The 15,949-nt window shown below is 44.1% G+C and overlaps 2 protein-coding genes across 2 annotated transcripts; one reads left to right on the plus strand and one right to left on the minus strand.

Moving 5' to 3' along the window:
• Positions 1–494: 494 nt before the first annotated feature.
• Positions 495–3,449, plus strand: SPT5 (transcription elongation factor; the record flags this gene model as incomplete). Its single annotated transcript, XM_024859034.1, has 1 exon — positions 495–3,449. One exon carries the CDS (start codon positions 495–497, stop codon positions 3,447–3,449), a length of 2,955 nt encoding a protein of 984 aa, XP_024712708.1.
• A 790-nt stretch (positions 3,450–4,239) lies between these two features.
• On the minus strand, positions 4,240–15,717 carry C7M61_003700 (NAD+ synthetase; the record flags this gene model as incomplete). Its single annotated transcript, XM_024859035.1, has 9 exons — positions 4,240–4,278; positions 4,517–4,991; positions 5,166–5,808; positions 6,583–7,114; positions 8,636–10,776; positions 11,077–11,948; positions 12,457–12,882; positions 13,777–14,842; positions 15,150–15,717. The coding sequence occupies 9 exons, from the start codon at positions 15,715–15,717 to the stop codon at positions 4,240–4,242; spliced, it is 6,762 nt and encodes a 2,253-aa protein (XP_024712709.1).
• Between the last annotated feature and the right edge of the window lie 232 nt (positions 15,718–15,949).

Below are 15,949 nucleotides of genomic sequence, written 5' to 3' on the forward strand. Positions count from 1 at the left end.
TGATCTCCTACCTCGATCTCAATCCAGTCATTTGGTGAATCGGCAATCCCTGATTGCAAAAATCCCGCGAATTCACTGATTTCAAGTCTCAGTGAGTGAATCAACAAACTCAGGGAACCTTGACATAGGTATGTAATGTTGGTCCTTACGAGACTTTCAACTGTTAACCTGTTTTCACAATCTATAGTCTCAAATGCCGGGCCAGAGACCTCTCGCGCGACAGCGTTACAAAGTAGAACTAGAAACACCCCCAAAAGTAACATAACTGGTATCAATTACGAGATATTCACATGAACAATAAATACATTGTATCATACCTGTATCATGAATTATTATCAGTCACGCATTTGAGGATTCGCTAGAATGTCCTAAATAATCATCTTACAGATCCTTCCTAACTGGCCCTCGTGATCGCTCGGTGTGCGCACGATTTGAGCTGACAGAAAATTCAGCACTTACATACTACCAACAGATCATTGAAACACCACCACAAAATGTCGGAGGAAAAGGCCACCACTATACAAAGTGGATCGTCTTCTCCAGTTGGAGCTGCTCAAAGCGGTGATAAACGTGCTCGTGAATCTTATGACAAAAACTCACAGCACGAAGAGTCTTCCCGACCTCATGATAGTGAAGCAGACGCTCAACAAAGCGATGGTAATGATGAGGACGAGTTGAACGAGCGTGATGATAATCTGATTGATGATGAAGATGCTGAGGACGACGAAGATGATCTGCCAAAAAAGAAGAAGAGAAGAAGAGCAAACCAGTTCCTTGATATCGAAGCTGAAGTTGATGATGAGGAGGAAGATGAACTCGATGAAGATGATGAAGAGGCCGAGCTCTTACGTGAACAATTTATCTCTGATGACCATGTTGAGAAGTCAGAAGGTGAGCCAACCCGTCCTGACGATGATCGTCTTCATAGGCAATATGATCAACGCCGCCAACAAGCTGAAGACCAAGACGCCGAAGAACTTGCGGAGACTTTGAAGCAACGTTATAGAAAATCCCATACCGCTTACCGTGGAGACACTACTGCAAGTGGAACCGTTTCGCAAAAGTTATTGATGCCATCCATCAACGACCCTGCCATTTTCGCAATCCGTTGTTCCCCAGGACGTGAAAAGGATCTTGTGAGAAAGCTTTACGAAAAGAAGCGGACATTGGCACGTTCGGGCCGGCCCCTTGATATCCTCACAGTTTTTCAAAGAGATGCTTTCAAGGGTTACATTTACATCGAAGCAAAAAAACCGGAAGCCATTGAACGTGCATTGACTGGTATGGTTAACATATATGCGAAGCAAAGGATCATAGTTCCAGTCAGTGAGTATCCAGATTTGCTCAAGCAAGTGAAATCTTCCGATGTCGAGATTGTTCCTGGTATTTATGTCCGTATTTCGAGAGGAAAGTACAAAGGAGACTTAGCAATCGTTGACAATTTATCGGAGAATGGACTTGAGGTTCGTTGTAAGTTGGTACCTCGACTTGATTACGGCAAGAATGACGAATTCGATTCTAATGGAAGAAGGGTGAAACTGAAAAGCAGGCCAATGCAACGCCTTTTCAATGAGCAGGAAGCCCGTATGTACGATGCTGAGCATTTGCAGCCGGGAAGAGGGGTAAGAAGTTTTATTTATCGCGGCGAAGAATACGTCGAGGGCTTCTTAATGAAAGATTTTAAGTTACAATTCATTCAAACGAAAGATGTGCAGCCTAAGTTGGAAGATTTGGATAGATTTCAAACAGGTAACACGGATGAGGATGGACTTGATCTTGCAGCTGTCGCAGCTTCCCTTAAAGGAAAATCTCTGGACGGAGATTTCTCCAATGCTTTTCAGCCGGGTGATAAGGTCGAGGTCAGAAGAGGCGAACAAGCCAAAACAGTGGGTAAGGTTCTCAACGTTTCCCTTAATGAAGTCCAAATTATAGTGCTTGATAGCGGTGATCGCCAATTTGTGAATCAAGAATTGACTGTTCCCGCCACAGACCTCAGGAAGGTTTTTGCATCAGGTGACCATGTAAAAGTCATTGATGGTGTCCATACCGATGAGACTGGTCTTGTCATCAAAATTGATGGAGATTCAGTGGTGTTTTTGAGTGACCAGACTAAGCAAGATGTTCGGGTATTCGCCAATTACTTGATAAAGGCCACAGACTCCTCATCAACAACCGATTCCGTCAACAGCAAATATGATATCAAGGATTTGGTTCAACTCAATGCGTCCACAGTTGGTGTGATTGTGAAGTCAGAGAAAGGCTTGTTTGAAATATTGACAGCAGATTCACGTTCTGTCACCGTAAAACTGACAGGTATCGCATCAAAGTTGAGTTTGACGAGACGTGAGCAGGTCGCTACAGACAGAAATGGCCTGACTATCAAGGTCGGCGACACAGTGAAGGAATTTGGAGGTGACAAGAGAAAAGAGGGAGTTGTTTTGCACATCTACAAGAATTCTATTTTTGTTGAATCTCATGAGATTCAAGAGAACCTTGGTATTTTTGTCACCAATGCTTTGAATGTCGGCACAATTTCCACCAAAAACTCAATGATTTCCAAATCTCTAGGACCTGACTTGACTAGCATGAACCCAAATGCAAAATTACAGACGCCATTGATTGCTCCAGGTATTAAAGGAAGGGTTGGTGGCAGAGACAAGCTACTCTACATGGATGTTATCATCAACAATGGAAACCATAAGGGCCTCATGGGGAAAGTTGTTGAGACTGATGACATGGACGCTCGTATCGAGTTGCACACCAAAGCGAAAAAAGTGAAAGTCAACAAGACCAAATTAAGCGTAATCGTTCGTGGAGAATCCATACCTTACCTTCGCTTCATTGGTGCTTCCGACAGTGCGCGTGCCCCTACGCAAGCGTCTGGGCCTGCGTTTTCATCAGGAGCAAAAACAGCATGGGGAGGTGCAACTCCTTCCGTTGCTCCCGGCTCTGCTTCAACATGGGGCGGTAAGACGCCTTCTGTCAACAATGGGGGAGTCTCAGCATGGGGTACAGCTGCAGGCGGAGCATCAACATGGGGAGCACCTTCTAGTTCTGGAGGTGCATCGTCTTGGAAAGGCGGAAAGAGTGGTGGAGCGTCCACTTGGGGCACTAATCAACCTGGGGGAAATTCAGCCTGGGGTAACGGAGGCAACTCTAGTTGGGGCTCAGGCGGTAATAGCTCAGCCTGGGGAGGCCAATCCGGAATGAACTCTTCGTGGGGTCAACAAAAGGCGGGGTCTTCGTCAACCTGGGGTTCCAAGGGTGGTTCATCAACCTGGGGAGGCAATGGTGGCAACGGAGCATCGTCTGCTTGGGGCTCCAAGGGCAATTCATCCACATGGGGCCAAAAGGACGGAGGTAATTCAAGTTGGGGTTCCGGTCAGGGAAGTTCTTCAACTTGGGGCAACTCCAACAACCAGCAAACTTCCGGTTGGAAGAATAGTTGATCCCTGAATTACAAATTTTGGAGAGGGACGCGTTGATAGAGATCATGATTATTTTATTGAGCAAGGCTATCGCAACCAGGACAGTTATGTAGACTTTCATGTACAAAGACGTCACAATCTATGCAAAAATCATTTCGGCATCTGCCGCATCTATAGCGAGAACTTGTCTGAGTCAATTCCGCCAGACTAGCCAATCCTTCTGGAAACTTGAGTAAACATCCATAGCAAAATCGGTTTTGGTATTCGTTCGAGACTGGAACCTCTTCAAAGGCAGCAAGAGGTACAAGATGGTGGTAAGAACGTGCCAAATGTGTGGAAAGAATGAGCATGAGTCCACAAACGGGACAAGTTGTAGGAAGATGACACACTTTGCTGTTACATTGCGGACATTTGTAACCAGCCGAACTCGACGAACCTTGAAGATCAGTGGCTTGGTTTTGCTGCACTTGATCCGTCGAATCATCTTGTGTCTGCGAAAGATGGCAAGCGCAAAGTTGAGGAAAATTAGAATTTATGGTCTGATTGGATGTGAAAGAGTGAGATTGAAGCTTCAGTGGGAATCCCATTTTGATGAGAGGAATCCCATTTGTTTGGCCATTACTGGCATCAACGGAATTTGTGGTAAGGGCAAGAGGTTCCACACAGTTCATGAGAAGCTCTTTGAAATGTGCCTCATTCATGATAACTCCATAGAAATTTCCGGTCTCAGCTACCAACTTGCCTCTTGGTGAAGTGGAAAAATTGGTTCGCCTGACGATCTCTTGGCAGATTGCAACCTGTGCCGATAAACCTATAACTTTGACTTTGATGCTCTCTTTGACGAGTGCGTCTATTGTTTTGTGTATATCTCCTGGGTCAGATGTGAAAAGAGCACCAAATATAATGAGAATTTCTTTGGAGTTCTTATTCGAGGTTGAGGTTATTCCCTGGAAGTTTGAGGTGAGAAGTGACCGGGATAACTCCAAAGCGTTTTGAAGAGAGGGATCCCCTTTCGGCTCAAAACGATTATGTTGCCGTGATCGAAGATTTTTGAGTTTATCAAGATGATACAGAGGCAGCCCACTAACCTCGCTAACGAGATGTGCCATACCGTTACGCATCATGACGATTCCGAGCTGTGAAATGGGATTTTGGTCAAAAAACTCGTTGATGAATTCCAGCAAGTAAGAAAGCATCGCAGAAAACCTTGTAGGCCTTAAATCCTTCTCTAGCATCGCCAAGGAGCCATCAATGACAACTATTAGAGTTCTAATGATTCCTCTTTGAAAAGGTGTTGCTGGATTTCTCATGATCTTTTTCTTCCTTGATTCGATCATCTGCTGTACCAAATTTTCGAGAGACTGTTCACCGTCTTCATCATTTTTAACAATGTCCCATGTTCGTTGGTACTCATCTTCCCAAGCATACCCACCGGAAGCTCCCTGTTTGCCATTATTGACCTTCTTCAATCTAGTTCTTTTGGCCATGCCCTCAGTGTCAGGCAGCAAAGGCTCGTCTCTCAAGTCCACCCCGGAATCATGGTCACTGAAATCATCGTCCGAACTATTCATGAGGGTCCACTGGATAATATGTACCCTCAAGATCGCATCTTGATATATCAAGCAATACTATGTGAAGGATACCAGCTACTACTTCTACAACGTCAATTTATAACTTAGTAAATTCCAAATAAACAAAAAAAGGGTATACTATTTAAAAGAAAATCAATTGGCCCACTCCCAGGTAAGGTTAATTCTTCCAAGATCTTTGTCAGCGATCTTTTCAAAAGCTGCTGGGGACAAGTCCAAATCGTCATGGGCGCAACCAACGCATCTGTCCACAATACTGACTTCGACAGACTTCCCTTCGTAAGAAGCCTTGATTTTCTTACCACAAAGGGTGTTCTTGTTTGGGTTTCCATTTGGTGTGTACTCGTCGTACAATTCATGAGAAATAGCCACGATCATCTCGTCAGCAGAATTCACCTTACCGCAAGCACCCATCTCAGGATCATAGTAGGTGCCCTCACCAGAGAAAGTAGCACCTGATGGTTCACTTGAATCGCTTGTAGTTGAAGCTGGTTCAGTCGAAGTTGGGGTTTGCGATTTGATGCTGGTAGCAATACTCAGAGTTGAGGGTTTTTCAGTAGTTTGTGGAGTAGTAGATGTTTGTGGAAGCTCAGTAGTTTTAGGTGCTTCCGTGACCTGGGGCTCTGGAGCTTCTGTATTCTCGGGTTCCGCAGTGGACTGATCAGTAACCGCGGTAGGACCCGCCTCCACATTCTTGGAAGCCGAAGCCGAAGCAAGATACGCAGTGTACGCATCATAGCCAACAGTTACTGTGGTATATTCATATTCAGTTACCCACTTGACAGCTGGGACTGGAGATGCGGACAATTTTGAAACAAAGGAAAGACAGACGGCCAAGGAGAGTAATCTCATATTGAGGACAATTTAACAAGGGAATGACTGGGGTGAAGGAATGATTTGAAGGAAGGAACGGCGTGAATGAGATCTCTCCCGAGCTTTTGAAGGAATGTGTTTAGTTAGTGGAATGAAGGAGTTTGGGAGGAATCTTGAATAGATTTATATAGTGCCGCAATTTTTTCTTTCTTCGCGAATCAAGGGTGCCTGGTGCAGCAGGAAGCTTATATACAATACCAACAAAGCCTTTCATGGCTCCTATTCGCGCCAGGGAAAATGTATGCATCAGTTGCGTTAATTACATGCATTTATCAGGTACGTCGCCTTGTCTAGACCACTCCGTCACAGCACGAGTAACATTTTCAAGTGGTGGGTAAACGATGAAAGGACAAACCTCGGGCGGTCAAACCGCTTTATACTTTCATGTTCTTATTAAAAGACAGTCTTTTGTAAACTCTGTGATCCAAGTGATCGCCCCTTCTTGTATCAGTTCCCTATGTGACTCGTTATACATCAATATCGCGCCCAATGAAGCCGCATCACGGTTTGAAGGCACTACTCGAAGTCTCGACTTAACAAGCCACATTTAATTCCAAGGCCCAGAACTGTACCTTAATTTTTTTCTTGCGATGAAAGTTGGCGATCATGGTGCCATCCCACTACCCCATTATCTCCAATAAAAGGTAGCATGTCGCTGAGCCTCTGAATATCATCCTTTATTGTAAGCTCACCCTTAGGATATAGAGACCTGACACCAGGAATTCCCTCGACATCACTAACATCTATAAGGTCTTTGAAAATATAGCCGTGCTCGAAGACAGGGGTAATTTCAATCCCATCTCGAGGACCAGGATAAAACTCTGCTGTTCTAGCAGTTCCATAACATGAACTGAATTCGCTTTCAGATAGGAATCGGTCGAAAGGAAGATTCGGAGGAAACTCTTTTCCTTCAATTGCTTTGTTCTTCTTGATTTTTGGAGTAGGCGCCGTTTCGTTTTCTTGCACATAAAAGCATCGTAGTAAATGAATTGCCTCCACCCTCATAAGACCGCCGAAGCTCTTGTAGGATGGACCGCAGGAGGCAGTTTGTATTTTGAAGACAGAGCCATTTCCACCGAAACGATCATTTGCAGCACCAAAATATACTTCCTTAATCCCCATTTGCTGTAACGCCAGAGCGCACATAACGCAAGGCTCCACGGTGACGTACAAGACAAGACGGCTGAAAAATTTCTCGACCTGATCTTGAGAGACATCGCAAAGCTGAAATTTTTTCATAATTTGATCTATAGCAACAAATTCTGCATGGCGAGTCCCATTGAGAGATGCATTAGTATCGTTACATCCGAATGCCAAAACCTCGCCGGTCTCCCCATGAACAATGATACACGCCACCGGTGTTTCTAGGTTACATAAAGCACGATATGCCACGAATGTAGCAAGGGCTAGATTTCTGAAATGAACGGTGAGATCATTCATAAAGATGCACTGACAATGAAAGTGTGAAGAATCGTATGGCTCATCTCTGCTTCGCACATGAGGATACACGTGAGTATTGGGTGACACGCTGCGATCATCCAAGGAATGAAGTAAGGCAAATACCCTACTCTGAATGAGTTTCCGCGAGTTCTATGAGTGAATTGCGCAAGAAGCTTTTCGAGGGACGAAAACCAGAGAATCATGCTCGTTGTCTGGAGAATGATTCCACGCCGGAAGTGGGTGTAGGCTCAGAACGGGAGATTGCCAATCGCCATTTCAAAGAGAACTTTTTCAAACAAAGAGATGCACTTCTACCCATACGGGACAGATACTACTTAGATTGTTATCATTATGTTCAAACGTATTATCTTCCTCCAAGCCTGGCAACATCACCAATTTTGATATGTCACCATGGTGCTGGATCCTCAGGACTGACATTCCTTGCATTTGTATCCGAGTTACTAAAGGTATACCCCTCAGATCATCCAGGTGTATTCCTCTTTGACATGTTTGGTCACGGAATATCAACGGATAGAAAGTCTCATGAGTATGGGTTGGAGGAGTTGACTGTTGATTTTTCGTTTGTCCTTGACAAATTTGTGCAGCGACACAAACCTCGTCAGCTCTTTTTCATAGGTCATTCTTTAGGTGGTGCAATTATGTCCAACTTCCTCGTCAAGCACAAGAATAATTGCCAAGTAACAGGTTTGGTTTTAATCGACATTGTGGAGGAAACGGCCATCCGCTCTCTCAATGCCATGCCATCTTTCTTGAGTCTGAGGCCCAAAACATTCCAACTCTACGATGATGCTCTCAATTGGCACTTGAAAACTAGAATTTTGAGAAATGAGGATTCAGCGAAGCTTAGTGTTCATGACATGCTACAGGTTGATGATCTGGGGGACCTCCACTGGCGCACCGATCTTGAACGAATGGCCCCATTTTGGAAAGATTGGTTCACGGGAATGTCAGATCACTACCTTCTCTGCGATTCTTTCTCCGACAAACATATCGCTAAGCTCCTTATTCTAGCAGGAAATGAGAATCTAGACAAGAGCTTAATTGTCGGGCAAATGCAAGGGAAATATCAATTAATTGTATTTAACAATTCGGCCGAAATTGGTCATTTTGTGCAAGAGGATTCACCATCCAAGCTTTGCATAAGCATCATGGAATTTATACGAAGGCATGACGTGAACGGTAAAGAGCGCAAACACTCGTCAATCAGGACACTATGGGGAGGAGAAGTTCATTGACAACTTTCTGATGAATTCAATTACCCTCAAATTTTTCAATATTTTTAACGAGCTGATCAATATTCTTGCTCGCCAATGGGAACCTTGGATTTATCAAAAACGGTCTCAAGTCGAATCTGTTATCATCTGGTGAGTACTGCTCAGCGTGATATGAGGGTGTCATAGTGGTCATCTTGTGTCTGTTAACTGCGTAAAAAAACCAAAATCGCTTGACCTTATCTGCAATTGTGGCAGCTGAGTAGTTAAAAGGAGGTTGCGACCATTCATGATACAACTTAACAAACATCGATTCGGGCCCACAGTTTTCAACTTTTCGTAATTTACCAAAGCGTGAAAGCTCCAAATAACTCATTCCCATATCGATCTCGTCTGACTGAACATAATTCTCGGTGATTGGCTCAAGCTCGGCCGTTGGAGTAGCCTCTAAGAACTTGTGAAGTATAGGCAAAGAAAATTTAGCACTTGCCCAGCTTATGAACTTCTTGAGATCAGTTTTCGAGATTCCGCCAATAGGATTGATATCAGCGCTTGAACAATCATACTTTGTAAGATAACCTCTCAAACACTCGTCAACATTTGCGCTGCCGAGTACAAGTAGCCCACCTACTCTGTTCTTTGTCCATGGCAAAAGCTGAGCGAATAAGTAGCTTAGAACCATACGTAATCGCGCTTGAATGTTCTGCAATGCAAGATTTTCCGTCTGGCTTCCGCCAAAGACCTTGAAGATTGGACGACGACCGGTGGCAACCTCAAATACCTTGATGACTGCTGAAACGAGGCTATCCATATTCAAATCTACATGATTTGATCCAATTTCAAGAGCCAAGTCTCTTGCTCGTTCACGAGTTTCCAGCGAGGAATTAGATGTTCCCATGAACGAGGTATAGAAGAGTTTGGAAGCCACCTCTTGGGCCGTCACAGAGTTCAAGCCCTCGTCATGCGTTAGCGCTCTGAGGTCATCGAGGACTTGCTCATTTCCATCTTCTATCTCTGATGATACTAAACGGCACATTGAGTGTACAATGACAGCAGTAGCACATGAGTCTATTCCACCACTAAGGGGAAGGAAGAATCCACCAGTTCTTGAGCGTCGTAAATAATCCCAGAGCCAACATGCTGGGCCTAGGGCGATCTCTTCTTCGGGGGCATGATACTTGATACCTAGCTGTTCGGAAGCTCTCACTTCACTGTTGAGGACGTCGGTATTCGAAGCTATCTTGAAATGAGTTGGTATGGAGTGGTATGCTGTTGATTGTGCCACAGATTGTAAAGCAGCAGACTTTTGGTTCCTATAGGCTCTGACATCATCTAGGTCGATCGTAGCAGTGACAACCTCCACATCTTTGAGTGAGAACTGACTTCCTTGGGCGACCATTTTTCCGTTGACAATAATGCAAGCGCAGCCATCATAGTAAAGACGATCACCATCACAACCCCTCTGGTTAGCATACAAGTATACGCCCCCACACTTTTTCGTTGCCTCAGAGATTAATTCCAATCTCGTGTCTAGTTTTCTGAGTTCGTGGTGCGAGCCAGACGAGTTAGTGAAAATTTCGACTCCATCCAAAGCCATACTGATGTGAGGGGATTGCGGGGTAAAGAGCTCCTCGCAAGTTTCTGCTCCAATCCTGGTATCATCTGTTTGAATTACGCAATCACCGATAGGGACCTCAGATTGACCAGTGATAGACTTGATGCACTCAGGCAATTGAAATTTCTCATGATGTCTTGGACGAAGCCAAGGTGAAAAGTATCTCATCTCTCTATAGTTTCCGTTGTTTGCGAGGTACAACTTTGGTCTAATCAAGAGTAATTGGCCGTTGTAACTGATCATCCTACAGTTATAACGGTTGGACTTGTGAAGAACGGGCATTCCAATATCGAGAATAATATTAGACGTAGATGGATGCTTCAAAATTTCTCCATAAATATGCCACGAATTATTGAATACATCGTTCTCGTCAAAATGATCCAAGCAACCATAACCTGTGATCTCTAATTCTGGTCCCACTCGAAGCTTTGCATGGCGTTCCTTGGCAATTTCAATGCTCCTTATAATCCTATCACGATTACCTTCAAAATCAAGAGCCCATTGATTCAAATTACAGGTCGCCAATGTCGTGAACTGACCCATCTCTTGGGTTCTCAACGATTCCAGATCTCTGAGATTTATATCTACACCAGTACATCCTGAGGTTTCTGGATTGGGCAACCGAACTGTGTCATAAATTAACTATAAAGTGGGTAAACCATAGAAAATGAATAAACAGGCCTTTCAAATAACTGTGACAGGATCTGTAGAGCTAGCAATATTGCATTGATGCATAAGGCGTTTTTCATCTTGACCTTGATTTACACCCTTGAACTCTCCTGTCACAGAATGCCAAACCCCCCTGTTGTAAAACATCACAAGGTCTCCTTGCGCCCATGAATGGGCAAGTACATTCGGTGGAGAAATTGCCGGCCTCATCATCGAGTGGGCTTTCTTACGTGCATCCTCCAATCCCAAGGACACCACACGTCCATTCTGCTTTGTATGGATCTTATAAAGACAGCAACCGTGTACTTGTAAGTGATGCTTCTTCGTAACGGGGTTGGTCCACACCATTGGTAATTTTTTCACTTTACCTTCTTCCCACTCAGGCAACTCTGCAAGCGGTGTTTCTTTTCCCTCAGAAACCATTGTTAAACCGTCCTTTGTAGCTTTTGCCGGAGAAATAAAGATATACGGATGAGGTGCATATTCAACGACAGAATTGAGAGCAAACTCCTTCTCTGATTCCGAGAGCCTCTCGAATGCCTCATTCCCACTAACAAAGCAAGTTGCTCCTTGCAGAATTTTCAATTTGTCACCAGAACCATCCTCATAATCGATAGTTTGCATTTGGGTTGCAGGTGGCACCTTGATTCCTAGTAAAGTAGTTACCTTGGGTGGGGAGAGGTCGTATAAGGCTGAATCAATATGCCACCTATAGAATCGAGTCCGTTTCTCGATTTGAATCTGTTCTGGGGTTAGCGGGTCGCTGTGAAAAGTCGTATGCGACGGGTGAGTTAAAACAATGTCTTCCCCATTTTCGTTTCCTGGCTCGTCAGCTGCAAAAGTTCCCTGCCCAAGGATCTGAACTTGTGGCTGAGACTTAACCGAGCACCCGTCTTTTTTCAAGACTGAGTTATCATGGCGAAACTCTTTCCCATGTCCGTACCCCGCGTTACCATTTTCAGGATTCGAAATCAGCTCATCAAACCTTTGAGTAAGTCTGTATTGGCTCTGGGGGCTCAAGGACTCTTGGTTAGGAATGACAGCTACAAGATAAGTGAGCACAGCGTCATGAAGAAGCTTGAAGTCTTCCTCGTTCAACAAGCTAGGGTCATTTCGAGCATAGGATGGTAATTTTAAAGAACAACCGAAATTGGTTGCCGAGGGTGTGATGATTAATTTTGACATTGCTTCTGAAGTATTAATTGTGCATTCATAGGCAGCAGCTTATATAAATTATGGCTAGATAAGCTCCCGCGGCGGAGCCGCGGAATTATCCTTCCTTTGGACAACATCGGTGTACCGTACATGGTGCCGCGGTGTCTCCGGGGACTGTGTGCATAATATTTGAGTCTCGTCTTGGAACAATACAATCTTGTAACAAAAGGTACCCGGCTTGTAGTAATAAGGTTATTTCTATTTATGAATTATGAAACAGTCCTTGCGATGATTTCCCTCATTTACTGACTCAACTGTATGATCAAATAAAAATAGCCGTCACCAAAGCCGCCATCCTATTGGATGTGTTTAGCCCCAGCGTGATGAAAGTGGAAGTAACTATACCAATGTCCGCTTAAATTTTCGTACTTATCATTGCAAAAATTTAAAATTACTCTGTGTAAGTAAAGTAATTGTGATCTGTAGTCGTACCTGAATTAGTGGCAGTAGGCTCTCCTGCCATCGGCGGGAAGAAAGAACTGGACTGGCCATCATTTCCAGGCATTATGGCCTGAGCAGCAGCAGCACCAACGGTAGCAACGAGCGGTGTCCTCACAGGCGCCGACAGATTGCCGTAATGTGCTAAATTAGTGTGCGAATTATTCCAAGCGACAGACGTAGCCTGATTGGCATCTGAAAAGCTACTATAGGAGGATGCTTCAAGAAGAATGGTTAGCTCTTTCGTAGCCCTCGTGAGATTTGCCATGGATTGACGCACCTCGTTCAATATTGGGGCATCTTTCATGATGAGTTTCACAGATGAGAATGTCTGGATGATTGCTTTCAAAAAGGCATTGATGTCGTCCCAAAAAGATTTTTTACTTTGTAGGGCGTGTGTGGTTCTGACGCTCGGAAGCTTCGCAGAGAGTCGTTTTGTAATCTCCATCAATAGCATGCATGTGTTAGTTAAATCCTTAAATTTCGAAGCAACTGTGGTATTCATCACTTGCGGACCATTATTGGTGGAGGCCACAGCGCTTTTGTTTATGGCTTTAGTTAGTTCATTGAAAACAACTTGGGCATTGGCCACAGCTACCTGGATTGAGTCATAAAGTCTGTCATCAGCTTCATCAATTGATAGACCACTTTCAGCCATATGAAGGTGCGAGTGGTTCATTTGACTTTCTTTAGCTCCTTCACCATGAAATTCCGGAATTTGACTTGCAACCAGAAGCTTGGCCCTGATGTCAGCGGTTATGCCTTGCGATTTATGACTCTGATGTTTAACACTCGGGTTTAAAAGTTTATGTGCGTTTTGTAACTCGTTGAACGCACCGAATATGGTCAAATAGACCATCCTTACGAAACAAACATCGATTCGAGCCACGAAAAACGCAAAATTTTCGATCAAAAACAGTAAAATATGTTTAAATGAGTGCACACAGCCTGCAACAGCAACAAAAAGATCACCATTCTCTTCTTTTCGTTCTTCAGCATTTTCCATACTCTCGACTAAAGTATCAATGTCACTTTTTGAATTGTGAAGCAAAGAGATGGTCTTCGCTGCAACTTTTCGATCGATACAAAAGCCGGTTAATCTTTTGATCGACGAATGGAATTCACTGAAAGCGAACAAAATCTTTCGTGCTATCTTTAAAATACAAGTCAACTCCAAGGTGCTCGGCTCTGTCCCAACAAGATTTCCAGTCCCTTGGGTCTCGTTTGCTATGGAGCTTGAGCCTGTATTTGCGAGATTACGATTTGACCCTGGAAACTTCGGCGAAGAAGTAGTCAGAAGCTCGGGGGCCTTTGTGATTTCAGAGAGCCGATCGACCTTGGCTAGATCTTTGCCAACATCCCCGTATGGTATTTCCTGCAAAGTGGAAAGACGTCTAAAATATGCTCCCGATTTATACTCCGTGTCGCTTAGCTCGGGTTGCTGAAGCATGTCGTTAATTTCAATCATCGTATTCTGTCGCAGTCTGGTTCTAGATGGAGAGGAAACTTTCATCGGCAGTTGGGCCTCTTGACCATCCAGGTGACTTTTTAAATGATTGAAATCTGATGTATTGTTGGGCTCATCGCTCTTGTGCAACACGTCTTTGGAGTTTGGGTTCTTGGCTTTATTTATAATTAAACCCATTCGCCTCGATGCCTTGGAGCTTTTGGATCTAGTGTCCGATACAGATCTGGATCTCATTGCTGAAAGCGATGTCGGCTTCAGCTTATTGACCTGTTGGTTGATGTTCTGCTCTAGAATAACCGAGTTAGAAAGTAAATACGCTTTTAAGCGGTTCGTATCTTTTTCAAGAGACTGGAAGGTCTGTTGCGAGGGAATAACTAGGGGATTCCCGGAGACAGTCAATCTCTCTAGGGATATAAGCTCTCCTAAGGTCGGCGGGAGATAGGAGAAGTTATTATTGGATAGATGTAATACACGCAAGTCTGCTAACAAGGACACTTGATGCGGAAGTCCTTTGAGCCTATTGCTAGATACATCAAGGAACTCGAGCCTTGAAAAACAAGTGCAAATCATGACTGGAAATTCATGTAAATCATTTGAATGGAGATCGAGAACCTTCAACCGATCGTCACAAACATTGAGTAGTTCATCAGGAAGATGTTCCATCTTGTTATCAGCCAACAGGAGACGTTCAATGTATGAGTTAAGTTCGAGAAGAATCTCTTGGAGCACTAAAAGTACCGAGCTTAGGGTAGTGCTATCTGGAAAACTCGAGATGTTTATCAGAAGGGACCGCTTCGATGTCAAGGATTCCTTCAGTTCAAGGAGCACGCGACGGATTTCAAAATAGTGAAAATCCTTCTCCGTGGAGGGCGAGTCTCCGTGGGATAGGTGGTTCATGGCCAGTGGACTGTGTATCGCAGTTGAAAGAGAGCGGGGGTTGTGGATAATTAGGTGGTATCGCGGTGTTGAAATCGATTTTAACTGTATACACGGACGATCTATTCAGAGAGAGAACTCAGCTCAGTATCCCTTGTCTGATTGCATCTTGCCTCTCTTGCCAGAGATCCTTTCCAGAACAGCTACATACGACCTTTTCATTCTCCCAAGCTCCTGCGCTGCGTGCAATCACTCCGCAAATATCGTGCTGGTTTACCCGATCTTCGTTTGTTGAAAGAACCATACTTCTACCTATCAAATCCTTTACGCTCAAATTTGCGCTGATGAATGTGTGACCAGCGAACACTTCGGCTGATTCCCGTTCTTCAGACTTCAGTTCGGTCTCATCAAAGTCGCATGCTTCGAACTGCGCGAGCTTTTGAAGTATGGAGCCAGTGGATAGTGGGCCACGACTAAGATCACCAGTACTTCTAATCAGAGGGTAATAAAAACCTCGTTTGACACCATTGACTGTTAAATCCACGACAACTTGGTCACGGGCTACTTCAACAATCCTAGCAAGACCTTTTACCGGCTTATCCAGGTCCTGCGGTTGAAAGGACTCCAAAATACAAACTGCCGCAGAATCCGGCTTTCCACTGCCTCTTATAATCGCATCTTTACCAATATTGCTCAACGCTTTCACAATTGCAGAAGGGGGAGCACTGCCCTTAACTGCGATTCTCTGCGCTTGTAAATCCACATCAACGTTCTTGACGCCACTTACATCTTTGAGTGCGTCATCAACAGTTTCAATGCAAGTCTTGCAATGTAACGGTGTTTGAAAGATTGTAACGAAGTCAGTATCGGACATGTGCAGTTGAAGTAGTCTAGTCGCGATTTGGTATATCGGTCATATATAAGATAGAATACCGTATATGCAAGTTTTACTCCTCGATGCAAAGTTCACTTCATCCCTATTGAAATTTTATTTTAGCTTACCTCGTAAAAGCATTCTTTCGACTTCTTACAATTGGAAAGTCTTCATGATAATAGACTCTTTTCTCACCTTTTCTTACACAGGGAACTTCGATCAATACAATTCT

Source organism: Candidozyma pseudohaemuli (genome assembly GCF_003013735.1).
Source record: "Candidozyma pseudohaemuli strain B12108 chromosome Unknown scaffold00010, whole genome shotgun sequence".
In the NCBI taxonomy this organism is placed as follows: Eukaryota; Fungi; Ascomycota; class Pichiomycetes; order Serinales; family Metschnikowiaceae; genus Candidozyma; species Candidozyma pseudohaemuli.